This window comes from Sceloporus undulatus, chromosome 4 (assembly GCF_019175285.1).
Source record: "Sceloporus undulatus isolate JIND9_A2432 ecotype Alabama chromosome 4, SceUnd_v1.1, whole genome shotgun sequence".
NCBI lineage: Eukaryota > Metazoa > Chordata > Lepidosauria > Squamata > Phrynosomatidae > Sceloporus > Sceloporus undulatus.
The window spans coordinates 222,254,052-222,272,352 of NC_056525.1; the positions used below are offsets into that span (position 1 = coordinate 222,254,052).

The 18,301-nt window shown below is 41.4% G+C and overlaps 1 protein-coding gene across 1 annotated transcript in view; it reads right to left on the bottom strand.

Moving 5' to 3' along the window:
• Positions 1 to 18,301, bottom strand: part of YWHAZ (tyrosine 3-monooxygenase/tryptophan 5-monooxygenase activation protein zeta) — a 47,943-nt gene that overhangs the window by 5,077 nt on the left and 24,565 nt on the right. Inside the window, exon 3 of the mRNA XM_042462714.1 lies at positions 6,437 to 6,560. Within this exon, the coding sequence (XP_042318648.1) occupies positions 6,437 to 6,560 (124 nt within the window). The remainder of the gene's footprint in view (positions 1 to 6,436; positions 6,561 to 18,301) is intronic.

Consider the following 18,301-nt stretch of genomic DNA (forward strand, 5'->3'; position numbering starts at 1 on the left):
TTTTGCTAGATTCTTCCTCTGAAATACAGCCTATAGTACCTGGTACAATGAGCCCTCCCCTTATGCGGGGGATCTTTTCCGGATCCCCCTGCACAAGGGGAAATTCGTGTATGCTCACATCTCACTAGAAACAATGGGGCACGTGCACACGGCGGTGCGTGTGCCATTGTTTTTCTCACCGTGCAGCTTCCACTTATGCTGGAAGCAGTGTATAGACGCAGGTGCACTGTATAATTAAGTTAAATTCCTTTACTTAACACTATCAATCACAAAACTAGCTTGTGATGTTGTCTGGAAAATATGGGACGGCAGCATTTTTGTTACAATAAGAGGCACAGCTACTGGGAATGGCCTTCCCCTACTGTCAATGGTCCCCTACTCCCAAGATCAAGCAATATATCATTTGCTATAGGTAGTAGTCCTCCCAGCAGCTATGTCTTAGCTGTGATACCATTGGTAGCATAAGCTGCTACTTACTTTTCCTGGTGGTGGGTGCTGCACTCCCACATGCGAGAACAAAAGGAAGGCAGGCAGGCCGCTTGGCCACAGCTCCTTTTGCATCCTTGGAGCCGTGACTGAGCAGTGGACTGGTCAAAGAGTACAGCATGAACCACCAAGAGAGAAGCACAGCATTGTACATTTAGGGACCTGGGTCTCTCCTGTCTGAGAAGCACAAACTGGAGGCATCAGCAAGCTGAGTGCAGATGAGGCAGATACTGTTAGCTGCTATGCAAAGTGGATGGCAACAATAACAGCAAGCCATTCTCCTTGTTTTCGTCCCATAACCACTGAGGATGAAGGGGGGGGGGGCTCGCCAAGCCCTTCCAGGAGGGAGGGAAAGCAGGCAGGAAGACAAGAGCCAAGTAGTAGTCTTGCCTCCCTCTCTCCCCTGTCCTTCACTGTTTTGCCTGGCCTGGATTTCAAATACAGGAGTCGTACTGTAATTTTCAGCTTGCTACAGATCTTAGCTATGTTGTGCCTGTACTACAGAAAAGATCTATGAAAAAATCTATTTACATCACGGTGGCAAAGGTGTTCACTTGTTTCAGTAGATATAGCAGAGTTGGGACTCTCACTTTCTCCACAAATCTGGTACTGGAGCACATGACAGAGCAGAAGACAGTGGTGCACAAACTGACATAGCTGGGAGATACCAGTGTGTAGGGTCTACCGCCAAGGCACAGTGGGATGTCATTTTATAACTGGTGGTAATCCTGAACCTCTGTATGACACCACTGAAATGTCCAGCTCTAGCATTACTTTCCTCAGTTATGTAATCTCTATGGTCAAATGTGGTCAGGGTGAGTAAACACTCATCCTCCAGATCTACCATCTACCACACCAACTCACATACAATTTTGAAAAAGTCTTTGAGGTACTGTAGATGTGTTCAGCATCTTGTTCTGACCATCTCCTCCTCATCCACCATCCATTGCTTCCATCTACCAACCTCCACCATCAGCAACTGCTACTCATCTGCTTTCTGCTATATACCTAGATATCTCTATCAGTGCAGACAATATTATCTAGAACTTGTATGACATCTTTTGCTGCTTTGTATGGCATTTCCTCTCACCACCAAGGTGACTGTGTCCACCTGGCAAGGGAATTGCTCATTTATGTGCAATGAATAAATAGGTGCTCACTTCTCTCTTTGCCTGCCTGCTTAGTGTAGAAACCAAGCAGCACAGCCTAATGAGCATAGCCTTAAGATATAAACTCACAGGCTTGAAGTTTATTTCAATTTGTCACTCTTTGCTGCCTCATTGCTATGCATGATTCTTCTTCCTCCTCCACAATCATTTGCTTCTTTGTATCCTCCATCATCAACTGCTTCTATTTCCAGGCTGCTTAATTAGCTGTTGTTGTTGCTATTGGCCTTCAGGTACTTTCTGATTTATGATGACCTAAAGTAAACCTATCACTGGGTTTGGCTTTGCCCACCTCTGAGGTTTAGAGAGTGCAACCTGATGGGTTTACACTGCTGAATGCGGATTTGAATTATGGCCCTCCAGAATTCCAGCCCGACACTAAACCACAATGGCCCTCTTGCTGCTCTTTTGGGGAAAATGAAACCATGCAGAACTCTTAGCACAACCTCTATAATACAGTCTCTTGCCATTGGGAGACCACAACTGGCAAAAAGTGTTGCTTGCTTTTACAGTTGGCTATCCTCTTCCGTGGGCTTGCCATTTGCAGACTGAGCACCCACAGATGGCTTCAGCCCAGCGTGGACATATGCACATTACACAACCACTGGAAAGAACGGGACATGAAGTCTAATGGATTCTGCTATCTGTAGGGTGGGGTGGTCCAGAATGGAACCCCCAGGGATACAAAGAACCAACTGTATTTAACTTTCTGCCCATCTTTCTGCCTGGCAACCTTTGCCAACATTAAATAAACAAAACATCACCTGTCTCTTTACTCTGCCTGGCAGAATGACAACTGCCATTGCTACTACCTCCTCCTGTCTGCCCACTTAGCTACTCACTCAGTGCAAACTCCTTGCTAATCTGAGCAGATAGCTCTCATTTTTCTGCCCAAGCATCTACACCTAAAATCAAGAAGATTGTAGCCTCCTGGCAAGACAGGCACACAGCTCTGGAAAACTGCCCACCTACATCTGTCTTTGTATTACCTGCTTCTACCACTTGCCTGTCTGCCTATGAAGTGATACACATTCAATTACTGTTCTCATCTATGTTGTCTGCCCGAGGCTAGGCCTTATAAGTCTCAGAGCTTGCCTCAGGAAGACCTCTCCTCCAGCCATGAGAGGGATGGGGGACCCAGCGCTCTCCTCCCGTCTCCTGCCCAAACGCCAACGAGGGTCAGCTGGAGGATGCTGAAGGAACTTGCCATCCCTTAGAGTTGTTTTAATTATTTAAATTGCAAGGAATGTTTATTGTTACGTTTTTCCTTTCATTTGTTTTGCTTTATTAACTGTTATGTATTTTGTTATTTAATTTGCTGCTGTTGATTTGCTATATACTTTGTTTTTGTTCTGTACTGCTATTGTTGATTGTGATCTTAATTTATTGTTATTGTTCAATATGCTGCTATGTTATATCTTTTTATTTCATGTTTATTGTTATTGCTTACTTTGTATTATTTCTCTGTTGTAATCCTCCTGGATTCCAAGAGATTGGGCAGCATATAAATAAATATTATTATTATTACAGTTGGCCCTCTGTATTCATGGAGTCTTTATCCATGGATCAACCATCCATGGCTTGAAATATTTAATATTTATATAAATTCCTAAAAGCAAATCGTGATTTTGGCATTTTATACAAGGGACAGCATTTTATTATGTCGCTGTATTTAATGGGATTTGAGCATCAATAGATTTTGGTATCCATAGGGGTCCTGAAATCAATCCCAGCAGATACCAAGGGCCCACTGTACTACTTTACTGTCTGCCTTTGCTTGTCCCCAATGCAAATAAGTAGCAGGAAATGATAAAATAATGTTTGTTTTGTATGGATCCTATTCTTCAAAAATCCAAACAAACAGTAAAACCTATTAATTATTCTCCCTTTGTAAGGCTGCTGCTGCACAACTGTACAACACAAAATAAAATTAGACAGGAAAGTCAGTACAGATGAGAGGAGTGGAGCAAAAGGATCGCGGAAGATGGCTGTTCTTCCAACGACACCACATTTTATTATTTATGAAAACCGTAAGCCGGTTATCAATAATCAAAGTTTCCTCGCTCCTACTCCAATTTTGGAACTCTTCAGTTTTCTTACTTAGTACCCCAATACATTACCATTTTCATAACAATGCTCCCCAAGCAATCTAGAGACATAAACACATCCTTTTTGGGGCACCTTTCAAATATAAAGTCTGCTTTTGCATACAAATATATGCAGCTATTCATCTCAAACTTGGTGGTTTTGATTGTTTTAGAACAGCCAACTATATCTGCACATTTTCCTCAACTATACCAAGAAACAGAAATGGTATCAGCAACCCTCCCCCTTTTAAAAAAACAAAAGACTTCGGAGAGCTATAGCAAAACATTCTGGACATGCATTTGTTGGAATTTTGGTAAGGCTACTAAATGTTTAAATTTCATGCATTTCTGACAGAGGAAAAAAAATCAGCTTTTAAATTCCCTATGACAGCGAATGCATTTTCAGATTTTGACCTGGATTTGGGATCCAAGTTGATTCTGATGGACTTGCAAGATTAAGAGGTGGAAAAGTAATGCAATAGTACTCTCTGAAGAGAAGCAGCAATGAAAATAACAAAAACTGATGTTATAAAGAGATTGTTAGCCTAGTTCCATCAGTGTCTTACATCAAATTAGAAGTACAGAATAGTTCTTACTATCTTACTTTCTCCCTTCACCAAACATAAAGATGTTGAATCATTCATAGTTCATCAGGCAAGGGAAAAGAGGTAACAAGCATACAGTACTTTTTTGTGCCCTTGTTCAAAAAGGAAGGAACCATGTATGTGGGTACCTCAGCAACAGCACTGTGTATGTAGATCAGCAAAAGGAGGTTAGATTGTACGGGAGAGAACACAATGTCTTAGAAGCAGGTAGTACTGTTCTGAACCTCTCCCACACTCTTAAAAACAAGCTGTCTCTTCTACACCACCTTTTACCTACTTTTTCTTTTAGGGTTGCTGAACTAAATTCCTGGTACTCAGTATTTCCCCTTCTTTGTCCCACTTTCCCAAGGCCATGGTGCATCTCCCACTTTTTCCTAACCAGCTATTGCTTATCATGTCACACAAGCTCCCCTCACTCCAAATATTTTGCTTTTAAAAACCAGCCACCTTTCCTTTGTCTTGCTGGCCAAGTGTTTCTCGCCATCCCATGGATCCTCATGTGTCCTTGGCTGCTGGTATCAGTGGGCATGATGACATGCAGCCATTCCAGCTTAACACCACTATGACACTTTGGTGAGCAGGTAACTGCACTTAAATGCTTACATGGATTTTTAGGTGTAGATTATTCAGAGCTTAATTGTCATTTGAGATCAGCAGCTGCCACACTTCCATTAAACTACTAACAGCTATTCCATTTTAGTAAGGGATAGAACCTTTTTTCACAAGCATTAAGAGCTTCAAATGTTGCTATTATACAGTGCGCCCTTGTTTTACGCGGGGCATCTGTTCCGGAAACCCCCTCCGCGTAAAACAAAGGACGCATATGCGCAAGCCTCATTACAAGTAATGTGGCTCATGCGTAGCGCATGGCAGGGGTGGTGTGCCATGGGCACACACACCATTGTTTCTTCCGGTGCATGGTGCCGGAAGAAGCAGCGTTGCTTTCAGCATATGCTGAAAGCAACATATAATGCACCTGCGTATGATACGGGCACACTGTACTGCTAACCAAAATTTATATTAATTTTAGAGAACACTTGTTGGGGCATACAAAGGACATGCTTGGATACAGAATACAAAACTTAAGACTTTTTGACATTATGTCATAAACACCATCATACATTAGGGACGGAGTCTCATGCAACATATTTTGAACCCCTGTTGCCTAAATATTACGGTTGAGCTACTTAAAATAACTTAATTGACAAGCAGCGATATTTTAATTGGGCCAACTTCAAAACATAAAATACATTATGCAACCTTTTGAAGCTTTAGTAGCTTCTTCATCAGGTAAAGATTTTAAAAATTATAAAGGAGAAAAATGGTCATAGGCCTACATTCTGTCTTGTCATCTGTTAAGAAGGCACTGAGGGATTTCAATGAGGCAGAGGCCACTCCCATTACTAGCCATGTGAGGACTAGAGGCAAAGAGCAATAAAAGACAGGTAATAAAATGTGAACTCCTTTGGCAAACAAAAAGTAATTTCTCTTGAGATCAAGATGTCTCCTGTAACATCATCACCATTTTATTAATGTATGATTTTAAACATCTTTGCCTGATGAAGAAGACAATGAAGCTTCAAAAGCATGTATAATGTACAGTAGTCCCTCCATTTTCGTGGGGAGGGGGGGTCTCCGTTCCAGACCCCCCCCCCATGAAAATGGAAAATCACAGGTATTCAAGCCCGATTGGCTTGAATGGCAGTGTGCACCCCATTTTGTCCCCTCTGTTTGCGGCTTGTGAACAGGCAAAGGATGCGGAGTCGAAGTCTGCAAAAACGGAGGGCAACTGTATTTTAGGTTTTGGAGCTGGTCCAGCACAGGTAATGCTGGTTGCAGATTTTGTATTTTGCTGCACGGACAGTTAATCTAAATATTTTTCCTTAACAAAGGTTGTAACAATAGCCCGTCAGATTTCTTCATGTGCCAATAAGAAAATCAAATCCTTTAAATCAGTGTCCTTAAAGCAAATATTCAGCAATACTACTGTTTAGTTCAAACCATGTTTTCTCTACAAATCCATAAATGAACCAAGAGACCCAGTCAACTTCACTTGCAATTTGATAAGTACTAAGGAACCAACACACTGTACCTTTCTTGTCATCACCAGCCGCAACTTCAGCCAAATAACGGTAGTAGTCACCTTTCATTTTCAAATAGAAAACTTTGCTTTCTGCTTGTGAGGCATTAGGAATCAAGAACTTTTCCAACAGAGACTGCAATTGAGAACAAAGAAAAGTCAGAAAGCTATTACAGACATTGTCAATACTTGAAGTTTCACACATGTGTTAACCTGTAACAGGATAATAATACCTTTCTTTTCCAGCAAGCTTTTGGGAACTGGTTTTAACTCAAGTGACTTTTATGGTGCTGTAATATCTGTTATAAAGTATGATCTTAATTAGTTTTAATTCTGTTGTTATTTAATACTGTTTTAACCTTAATTGTTTTTGACAATATGCTTTATTGTATTCTGTCTTTTTCTAAGATGCCTTGAGTACCAGAGCCTGGGAGAAAAGCAGGATATAAATAAAGTAATGGATGGAAGTACAGTAGTCCATAATGTATGTTATGCTCTACAAAATATTTTTCATCAATGATACAAACAAACTCAAATTTAGCATAAGTGGGAGCAAAGTCTTGCAATGCAAGTAAACAGCAAGTATAACTGTACATCACTTTTTTTTACATAAACTCATATGACCATGCATACCTATTGCCTTAAAATTAAAGAACACGATACAAGGAAACATTTGTAAAGTTTCCTTGCTTGGCCACAGAGACAATTGTTACTTTCAGAAAGTAATGGAGCAGTAACTATTTACAGGCTAGATTACACAGGTACTTGCCAGCTCACCTACCCCGCACTCTACAGACAAAAGGACATTTACTATTCACATGTGATTTTCTGTTACTGGGGTATGGGCAGCTGCACTCATGCCAGTCGAGAAGGCTGATCCTATGCTGTTGTTTTAGCTGCTGTGGTGTCAGCAGTTACACACAGAGGATCAAATCCTCAGAATGTGGATACATCTGCTTTTTAGAGCCCTGGAAAACAAAAGCTTACTACAGAGTTCAGCAGTTCATTGTTGGGCTGGCACTGGAACAGGGCTGCACCAATAAACCCGAGGCGTGATGTAAGGCACCACCATGGCACTGAAAGTAAAGGATTAAGTGATTCTAGCCTCTTACAACTCCAAGGTATCTTCAAAATGGATTCCACCTACTGCTGCTACTTTTACTAATGCTTAAAGGATGTGAGGGGAGCAGAATGAAGCATCAATAAGTGTGGCTTCATCTTACTCTTTTAACATATATACCGTATTTTCTGGCGTATAAGGCGACTTTTTCAGTCTGCCTTATGCGCTGGATTTTGACCCCAGAGACAGGTGAATGGCAAAGCCACCTCCTTGTCTCTGGGGTTCTTGTTGGGTCCTCTCCCAGCCAGCCGGCACTCGCGCCAGCTGGAGAGGACCTCTCTGGAGGCCTGAGAGGTTCCTCGGCAGCTGTGCTCTCGCCACCATTTTTTTTGTGCGGCAGGGGAAGCGGTTTCCAGAGCCATCCGGACCGAGGCAAAGGGCCGCCCCTTACTTCTTGCGCCGCCTCCGCCACCGGGGACGCAGAGAAGTAAGGGGCTGGGCCCTTTGCCTCAGTCTGGCCGGCCTGGAATCGCTTCCCTGCTGCCGCCGCCTTTTGAAAAAAAAATGGCAGCGAGAGTGCAGCCGCCGAGGACTCTCAGGCCTCCAGAAGGCCCCCTCCAGCCGGCGCGAGACCCCCTGAGGGCAAGCCATGGATGCTGACGACGGGCGACGTGGGGGGGGGTGTCACCTTATACCCCCCGTCGCCTTATACGCCGGAAAATACAGTACATATATAGTTATTTTCCAAATACTTGTCAAGTCTTACTTAGGCGTGTTACAGACTGCCCAGAAGGGGCGGTCTGCAGCCACTGCCATTTGCAGCGCGGAGGAGCCCCAGAGTCCAAATCGCGAGGCTCCTCCGCACTGCAAATAAGAAGCGCCAAAATGGCGCTTCTCTTTGTGGCACGGATGACGCCACGAGGCGCCAATGGCGCACTCGCAGCGTCATATGCGCTGTGTGATGTGTGGACGCAGTGCGTCCGCTACGTAAAGATGGTGGCCCCCATGTGGAACGCCATTTTGTATGGACTTGGTCCGTATTAGGGTTGGGGCGTCCGGAAAGGACGCCCCTTTCTAACCCTAATACGGACCCAGTCCGTACTTTATGCCTGTCTGTAATGGGCCTCAGTTTAGGTTAAGTAAACTAATCCGTATCAAAAGGAAACCACTTGGCAGCACCTTAATTAAGCATTACCCAAACTATATTATGTGGATCACACCAATGCTGATCATGGACCTAGTTCTTCTCAGTGGGCCCCAGTTCTACAAACAGGCTTGGCCATGCAATCGGGACATTTATCCCTACTCATGAGTGGGAGTCCTTATGAAAAAGCAATTCCTAAGTGGTTACTGTAACATTTAAAGTGTTTCTCAGGAACAAATTTAAATTAAGCACAACAGTTTAGAAGGACTGAAACAGCCACCACCCAAGTTAACTAGTATACTGAGTTATGCATAATTTTCCTTAAATATAGTAAGTTAATATGCCATGAGTGGCTACCAAGAATCAGAACTAGTACAGATATCCCCAGCTTTTTAGCATCCAAAGCCAGATTACCTCTACATTTGATCAACTATTCAAATAACTAATTGAGTCAAGGTGTCTAAACACTTACAGCAGAACAGTTATTGTAAGAAGCTGTCTCCTATCAGCACGTTCGCTACAATGAGGAGTTTCTTTCAACGTTTACCAAAAAATCAGTGAAAAGAGAGTCAAAAATCAAGTTTTCTCTGTATATGAAATCTTGTATTACTATTAATCCTTTTAATATAACCAACAAACCTTGCATCCACAAGTTAACTACCGTTTAAGGTGGGGAACCCTAATCGTACTACTGTACCATCTCTCCCAAACCAAGTTATTCAAATTTCTGATGAGGTATTCGGGCTGGTTTGTTAAGAGAGCTCTGGTGTCTCACCAAACTACAAATGCCAAGATTCCACAGGACAGAGTGATGGCAGTTAAACAGGTGTTAAACTGCTTTAATTCTGCACTGTTGATACACCCTATGTCTAGCAGGAGATCCAGTCCAAGAACATCTGGAGGACCACACACCCTCACTCTCTGCTAAAACTGATCAGGTATTATTTCAGTACTACCTAGGTGAGAAGTTAATGGTCTACTCCAGTGCTTCTCAGGCTATCCGATTTAGGCGATAGCAATTTTCTTTTCTAATGTGCCAGAGACTAGTATCAATTAGCACCTACTGGATACAACTGTTTCTTTTTTTCCTGGAAACTCATAGCAGACTGGCAGCCAACAGCTTGCAAAGCAGCACCAGTCCACAAATCACCACTTTGGGAAGCACTGGTCTACTCTTTCATTTAAAAAATACATGCTGCCTATTGTTTAAGTGCATTCAATGTACAGAAGATACCATTTCGACACCCTGTACTAATTTTTAAAATCAAAACCTAAAACAAGCAAAAAGGTGTCAGTAAGTAAAGCTGTGTGTGGTAAAAACTGTGAATTTTAAACACTAGTCTGAAGTAGCCAGAAATTCCAAGGCATCAAGTAAACACACTGCTAGAGGCTGGAGCATTTCATCCCTTCCCTGCATTTGGCATACAAACTAAGCAAGCTGCTAGGAAGAAAGCTCCCTCCTTACCTGCTTTTGACTGTATGGACTTTTGATACCTGAACAATTAAGAGGAAGTTTTTCAGGGTAAAATGAATTTGGGTTTGTAGCAGTAAAACAGAGAATATACAAAATGGGAGAATGGCTGAGAAAAAGGCATATGAGTGAGTGTAAGTTAACAGTTGGAAGGCTATCCAGTCAGTATGCCATCAAGAGTCTCTCTAAATTGGAAGAGAGAACATATACCTGGCTTGCTTCTAGCCATCAGTATCTACTGTCTATATCACAACAGCATCTCCATATGCCTTTTTCAGTTCCAGGTAAAAGTGAAAAACGTATGTCCCGACACCTGCTGTCCACCAACATCTAGCAGGCCACAAATTATTCATCCTTGGTTACAGAATCAGAATTTTTGAAGTTGTAAAGTAGCTTGATAGGCTTATAGACAGGTGGATGAATCAGCACCAACCAGTAGTGGACAGCACTCTACTGTTGCCACTTGAAATACCATGCAGTATTCACTCATGATTTTGTGCCTGTTCGTGAAAGAGTTAAATTTAAGGGCAGAACTGTATGTTTGGAAGCAAGAATATATAGCTAAGTTACGAAAAAGGAATAATGGCGTTTGCAGGACAATATGAGGAAGAGTGTGGCTGACTAACTTTTCTGTCTTTGCCATCTTCTCATTGTTATCTATTCACACAAGGGTATTTTGTCAATGTACAAGAATAACCAGGGTGAAGGGTCAGGGAGGAAAATATGGGAGGAATATTTTATTCCCCTTGACCTCTGCATATTTGGAATCCCACTTGCCATCAAATGTGTACCATCTTGCTCCACTTACAAAGTCATTGGTCAGAGTGAATTCATATACACTTCTAAAGTGAATTTAGCTGACAGGATGGCTTTCTGTTAAAGAAACTATAAGCTTGTTTGTGTTTGTTGAATTCTATCCCTTTTATTTGTCACTGAAGATCAAAAATCTTGCCTACAGTACTGCATAACCAAAAGTCTGAAACATAAATCTAAGACATTTCTGATCTTTACATTTTTCAAAGCCAACAACACAGCTCTCATTTGTAATCTCATGTTAAAATGCACTTGTGTGTGTAAAATGGGATTTTCTTTTGATGCTGGTGTAGAAACAAGATTTCTTAATGTACTTTTATTCTGGTGATAGCATTAACTCAGTAACACTTGTTGTGTGCCTTCAAGTCATTTCCAACCTCTGGTAACCCCAAGGCAAACCTATTGGCAAATTTCTTCAGAGGTGGTTTGTTACTGCCAACCTCTGAGGCTGAGAGAGTGTGACTTGCCCAAGGTCACCCAGTGGGTTTCTATGGACAAGCTGGGATTCAAAACCTGGTCTCCCTGTGTCCTAGTCCAATGCTCAATTCACTACAACATGCTCTCTCTCAATCTGGAGAATACTGCACTACACTCTTATACTGCTTCTATTCCACTTTTACTGCTCCGGCTGCCTCTTGTGGCATTCTGGGGTTTGTAGTTCGGTGAGGCCTAAGAGCTCTCTGGCTGAAAATTCCAAATGCCTTTCCCTAAACTACAAATCCCAGGATTCCACAGGAGGCAGCCATAGCAGTAAAAGTGGAAAAGCACACTGCAGAAATAATCCAGTTTGAGACGGCTAACTGTCCTGGCTCAGTTCTAGGGAATCCAGGGAATTGTAGTTTATTGTGACACCCGAGTTCTCTGACAGAGAAAGCTAAATGTCTCACAAAACTACAGCTCTCAGAAATCCCTAGCACTGAGTCAAGGCAGTTAAAGCAGCCTTAAACAGGATTATTCCTGCAGTGTGCTTTGGACCTACAGATGTGTAGTGCAGTGTTCTCCTCTCCCAAAAGCTATGGGGGGGGGGGAGACTGATGCTGTCATATATTTTAAGTATTATAGATCAGCTCATGTGGATATCACAGCTGGAAGAGTGAGCCATTCTGCCTTTGACAAAATGGTACATCATCTATAGTATAATGGAGGGCTGGGCTATTCTTCTGTAGGAAATGACCTTCTAATCCCCATCTGACTTGCTAGCATTCTTGGAATTCTTGATCAGACAGGGTTTCTTCTCCACAGCCTTGGGCTTTTACTCTCTAACCTTATATAGCATTACAGCTAAAGTAAGCAGTAAGATCAGTCCATACAACATGATCAACTATACCTTAAAAGCTCTCATTAAGACCTATGCCTGCTGCTACCACTTGCATTTTTCCTTTGTGGCATCCTAGTGTATCCTTAGCAACTAGTCCAGACTCCAAAAGACAGAATACATAGAGAAACTGAAGGAAGTGTTGCCCAGCAACACTGGGCAATAAGTACAGTCAACCCTCTGTAACCATGGATTATCCACAGATTCAGCTATCCACAGCTTGAAAATATTAAGAAAAAAGTATAAATTTCAAATAGTAAACCTTGATTTTGCCATTTTTATATCAGAGACATGATTTTTCTATCCCAGTACATTTAATAGGACTTGTACATCCACAGATTTTGGTATCCATTTTGGGGGGGAGGGGCTGTGTGTGTCCTAGAACCAAACAGTAGCAGATAAAAAGGGCTTACTATATTGTCAGTTTAGGAGAAAAGGAACGTGTTTTTCATTTTCAGTAGTTTTAAAAAATGATTTTAAACTGTACAAATAAAGCAGTTTAGCAAATTACAGAGTATTTTACAAGTCTAGAGCTTTTTATGTTTAGATGCAAACAGTGCACACATTAGGGGAGAACAAACTTGTCCAACACACTAACTTTCTGTAAGAGCTGTTCACAATGTCTAGGTGGTCTGTCAGGAGGAAAGAAGAACTTGATCTTTTAACATTCAGTTTATCCTGCATGGATTCTGCCAATGCATTAAGTGAAGTTACCTGGAGACTTCACTAACTATACTACTGTTGCACTAAAGTATTAATGCTTTCTTTCCTTTCTGACAAGGTGGAACTTGTAATTTGTTACAAAAAGATCAGATGCTGATAACAGCAATACCACAAGAATATAAAGGAATTTATTCTCCAAAGGCAAACTTCTCCTACTAAATACACCAAAACAACTATCAAAGTACTCTTACTTTTTTTTTTAGCAAGAAGGGGTAGGAGAAGTACCACATTCTTGATTATCAAATTACACATGTATCTTAAATCAGTGTCCACAAACATGCTTTCTTCCCTATCACCACTGACAGTCTTAGATTTAGAAAGAGCCTCTGACATTTTCCAGAGACATAATGATCTTTTCTGAGCCTCAGTACAATTTCAGTTCTTCACTGCCTCTATTACATCAGCAGAAATTCATCCAGTGCAGTTGCTTCAAGCAGCTGAAGTGCTGTTACATTCTAGATCTTTGACTGTCAAAAAGCCCCCAGAAATATCAATTTACCAAATATTTTGTGGAGAAAATCATTCAGATTCATTCTGACTTGAGCTCCACATTAAACAAGCAATTGCAAAACCACTTTGAAGAGATCTTCACTAGGCACTATCATCTTAGATAATTACCAGCCAGTTTCTAATCTTCCTTTTTAAAGTGTGGTGGCAGCACAACTCCAGGCTTTCAAGAATCCATTCCAATCTGGGTTCAGGCCCTGGTTATGGGATAGAAACAGCTTTGGTGGGTGACCTATGCCAGAAACTAAAATGGGCAATGGACCCCTGTTGGTTCTGGTGGAGCTTTGGAAGTATGGTATACTGCTTTTGGCTGATATGATACCTTGGGGCATTATCCTGCAGTGGTTCTCGTTCTTTTGGCTGAATGTTCCCCCAGAAGGTGATGCTAGGAAAGTGTACAGTCTCTTGGCTATGAGCCTGTGGGGATCCACAGGATTCAGTACCAACACCTACATGAAACCGCTGAGAAGTCATCTGAAATGGGGTTGGGCGCCATCAATGATACCTAACTCTGTATATCTTTTACAACAGATGCCAAGCAGGTTGTGGAAGTCTTTGTCTGGGTGGAGTGATGGACTGGATGAAGGTAATTAAACAGAGGCGTCAGACAAATGGAAAGTTCTGTTGGTCAGTAGAAAAGATAACCCGGACTTAGGATTTCAGCTGCTGTAACCAAAAGTGCCTTGATCAGCTTCAGCTGATGTGTCAGCTGCTCCTTTTACTAGGGAAAGCAGATCAGGCCACAGTGGTCCAAACTTTAATTATCTTCCTATTAAACAATTTCATGCATTCAATGATATAGGGTTGCTCTTGAAAAGTATTCAGAAGCTACAATTAGAGCAAAATGCAGGGGCCATCTATTGTTGGATGTACATTTTAGAGACCATATAACACTGGTCTTAACAAAAACTGCAAAAGACTTCCAATTTGTGCCCAAGATCAATTCAAGATGCTGGAATTGACTTACAAAGTCCTATACAGCTTGAGGCCAGAACACCTGAAAAACCACCTCCTTTCATGTAAGCCTGCTTGGAAATTGAGACCATCAGAAGGCCCTTTTCCATGTCCCATCTCTCCACTGCTAATGACAAAATTTTCTTTGTAGCAGCATCTGGAATGTGGAATTCCCTTCCAAGGGAACTCAGTGTGGCTTCAATGCTTCTGGGTTTCCGGCAGGCAGCTAAGTCTGTGTTGTTCTGCATGATCTTTGGTTCTTAAAACTATGGGCGGCTACTCTGGTTGCTTTAACCATAGATTTAAATTATTTTAAGGGATATTTTTAGTTGTGTTTGAAGTTCTTATTCATGTCTTTCCTATTTTCAGTCTTTTTTATACAATACACCACTTTGGGAACCCTAGTGAATCGAGAGGTGATACCTAAATGTTACAAATAATCAAACTAATTGCCCCTGCTCCAACATGGATCTGGGGAGGAAGCTGGAAAGTTTGCCTGGCTGTTGTGATGGGAATGCTAGGAATACTGAGGACTTTCATGCTTAAGGTAATTCCAGTTATGACAAACAGATAGCAATGTTAAGGCCAAATCTTAGCTAGGTAACAACAGCAGTTGTAATTTTTGTATATCTGAAGTGTTTTCCTCAGCAATATACTGAATTAGTGCTTGAACTCACAGTGACTGTTACACAAATTGTAGCCATATCCTGCAGAAAAGGGGGAGGCACTTTCATTCCAGTAGAATAATGAAGTCTTTGTAGTAAAAGGTACCATACCCATTCTGACATCCTCAACTGTTCCTTGTAAATATGTGGTTAATACATTATGTTGTAGCTAACAGCAGTGCCTTCCTGCTGAAAACTAGAAATCACATTTAAAAGACAATAGTGCAAAAAGTATTGTGACTGTGTAGTTGTCCCAAACAGTGTCTCGACACTGAGACAGTCACACTACTTTTTGTTACTGTCTTACTTCAAGTCACTTCCAACTTATGGTGACCTTAAGATGAACCTATTGTGGGGTTTTCTTGGCAAGATTTGTTGAGAGTTGCCACTGCCTTCCCCTGAAGCTGAGAGCATATGGTTTGTCCAGGGTCACCCAGTGGGTTTCATGGCCTTACTGAGAAAAAAAAAGGTCTTTAGTAGTAGTAGTAAAGGAAAATCTTAAGCTAGAGGCCTGTTGTATCTTTCATATTATGTAAGAAATTTGTTGTTGGGATTCATAATAGTGAGACAAATACAGTGGGCCCTCTCCTTATGTGGAGGATTCGTTCTGGATCCCCCTGCGTAATGGAATATCTGCCTACGCTTGAGCCCCATGTGGCAGTGTGGTGTGCATGCGCCATGGGAGGTTATATCCAATGATTTAAGCTTTCTCTGTCCAAAAAACCCACTCCAGAATGTTGTCTGCCTTCTTAGATAGTGAAGGAGGTATGAAACCCAACTGTAATATGTGAGAATGGAACTGCACACAGGTTTTGCAATGTGGAAGTAAAGAAGAGAACTGGCTGTGTGAACTCCTTAGCAACCACACAGTCATGGGGCTATATCTAACACTACTATCATGGGAGCGGTAGCATTATGATTTCCCCTCCACTCTTGCAACCCTGAAAGCCCGTTCTAGATGGTCTCCCACCCATACAGAGCAGATTTTCAGATGAACAAGGGAGTCCCTTAGGAGTTACAGAACCTGCTTGCCTGAAAAGATTTACAGCATTGGAACCTGCCCACTGGAAGCAACCCAGAAACACTCACACACCTTAAATTTAAATGCACTGATGTTTTAACTATTTCTTCCCATCTATTTGAGTAGACACCTTCTAATACATTTTAATTGAATATAACTATCCCCCCAGTACAGAAAACATGCAGGGGGAGCTGTGTTGGCCATTTATCAAACGCAAACAAAAATCCATCAGTGATACCTTTATTGGCCAATGAAAATGCACAATACAGTTGTTGCAAGCTTTTGAAGCTCCATAAGTTGGCTGGCCAATAAAGGTATCACTGATGGATTTTTTGTTTGCCTTTGTTAAATATTCAACACAGTTATCCCTACACGATTTCTGTATTGTGAGATACCACATTGTAGCTGCAACAGGGGAACCATGAAGAGTGGCCTGTGGACTGGGACCTCTAACCAAGGTAAAGCAATTTTTCTTCTTCTTAAATTTGGACTGAATTCGTATGTTTTACCTCTACACCACCAAAATGTTCCTGATGCAAAAACATGGAGACTTCCTGAGGAATCCATTGTTCTCTGCCTACAAAGAGACCTATGACCTCACTGGAATGGAGACATATTGGATTGCAAAAGAGGGATCCCCGATGAGATGCAAATGGACTTTAAATTTCTTAGACTTTGAAAATCTCCCTATTGCTGCATGGCCAGGAGGAGGAGGAACTTGCCTGCACAAAATATATCCTCCTCAGCAGAACATCTTTACTAAGGACTGAAACAACATGCAGGCATCTGACTAAATTCTCCCAATTGTTTTCCCCCTTCCTGTTCGGTTTGTAACATCTTGCCTGATAAAGAAGCCCATGGAGCTTTGAAAGCTTGCAACAAGTATATTGTGCATTTCAGTTGACCAATAAAGGTATCAATGATGGATTTTTTATCCCCCCAGTGAATAGTAAAAACATGTTTTTGTTTTACAGATAAACAAATTGAAGTCTGGCTCCAAAATATTGTCTAATACATGAGTAATTCAAGCGAACTGGTTAATAAGTCTATTTATTAAACTGGAATGGCTTAAATTCCACAAGGTTTAACTTGTGTTCAATAGTGGAACATACTGTACACCAAAATTCCTAAATCTACATTCAGGCTATTTGCTTATGCAGAAAATAAAAGGCAAAATTTTTGAGATCTCAATTTTCTTCATCAAGCAGGATGTTACAAAAAAGCAGATGGAAAGTAAGAGGGGGAAAGGGGAGTGTTAAGAGAAAGTGGTGTAAGTGGAGCAACTATAAATGGATTAAGTTTTAATATGTGTCATGCAATTTCAGGTTACATTTGTTATGGGGCTTTGCCCAGGACTGGAGAAAAATCTGAGTAACTGCTAGATTTTAATTTTTGAAAAATAGGAAGATTATCCATTACATGTTTGTCCATCTTAACTATACTAGGTGTAACCTGAAACCTACATGACACTTACTGAAGCTGAATCTATTTTGTCCAGTTTTTTTTCCTGCAGCCCACTCTAAGATTATGACCACACAGGCCTTGTTACTTCAATGTCATTCAGCCCTCTTTTCCTTCTTCTCTCATTTGCTTTTTGCCTGAGTGATTCTGAAAGCTTGAACACTATTTCATACACATTGGATTGGTTCTAAGAAAAGTATCACCGTATATACCCGTGTACAAGTCGACCTCATGTATAAGTTGAGGTAAGGTTTCAGGGTCAAAATCCTGGGTTTTGATATGACCCGTGGATAAATTGAAGGTAAAACTTAGGGGGCTATAAGAAAGGATGGAAAGGGGGAAATACCACTTTCGTCCCTCCTTCTCCTTCTCTGGACTTCTCCCAGCCAATTCCCAGGTGCTAGAGGAGAGGTTTTAACATCAGATTGAGAAAGGAAGCAAGTGGCTTTAAATGGAGAGTTGTTTCCACAGGAAGCAAAGGCTTGCAAAATGGACTGGAGGGGGAAGGAATTGGTGTTCAATGGAGATTGGGGCATCATACTTGCTTGCTTTAGGAGCCTTCTAAGCACTACTGATGTACTGACCCTTGTATAAGTCTACTTAAGATTTCAGGGGCAATTTTGGGGCATAAATTTCTCGACTTATAGTCAAATATATATAGTACTTCATTTTGTATTCTGGATTTTTTCCCTTATTGACAAGCATAGCAGGTTACATTTGTGCTCTATTCAATGCCAGGAAAA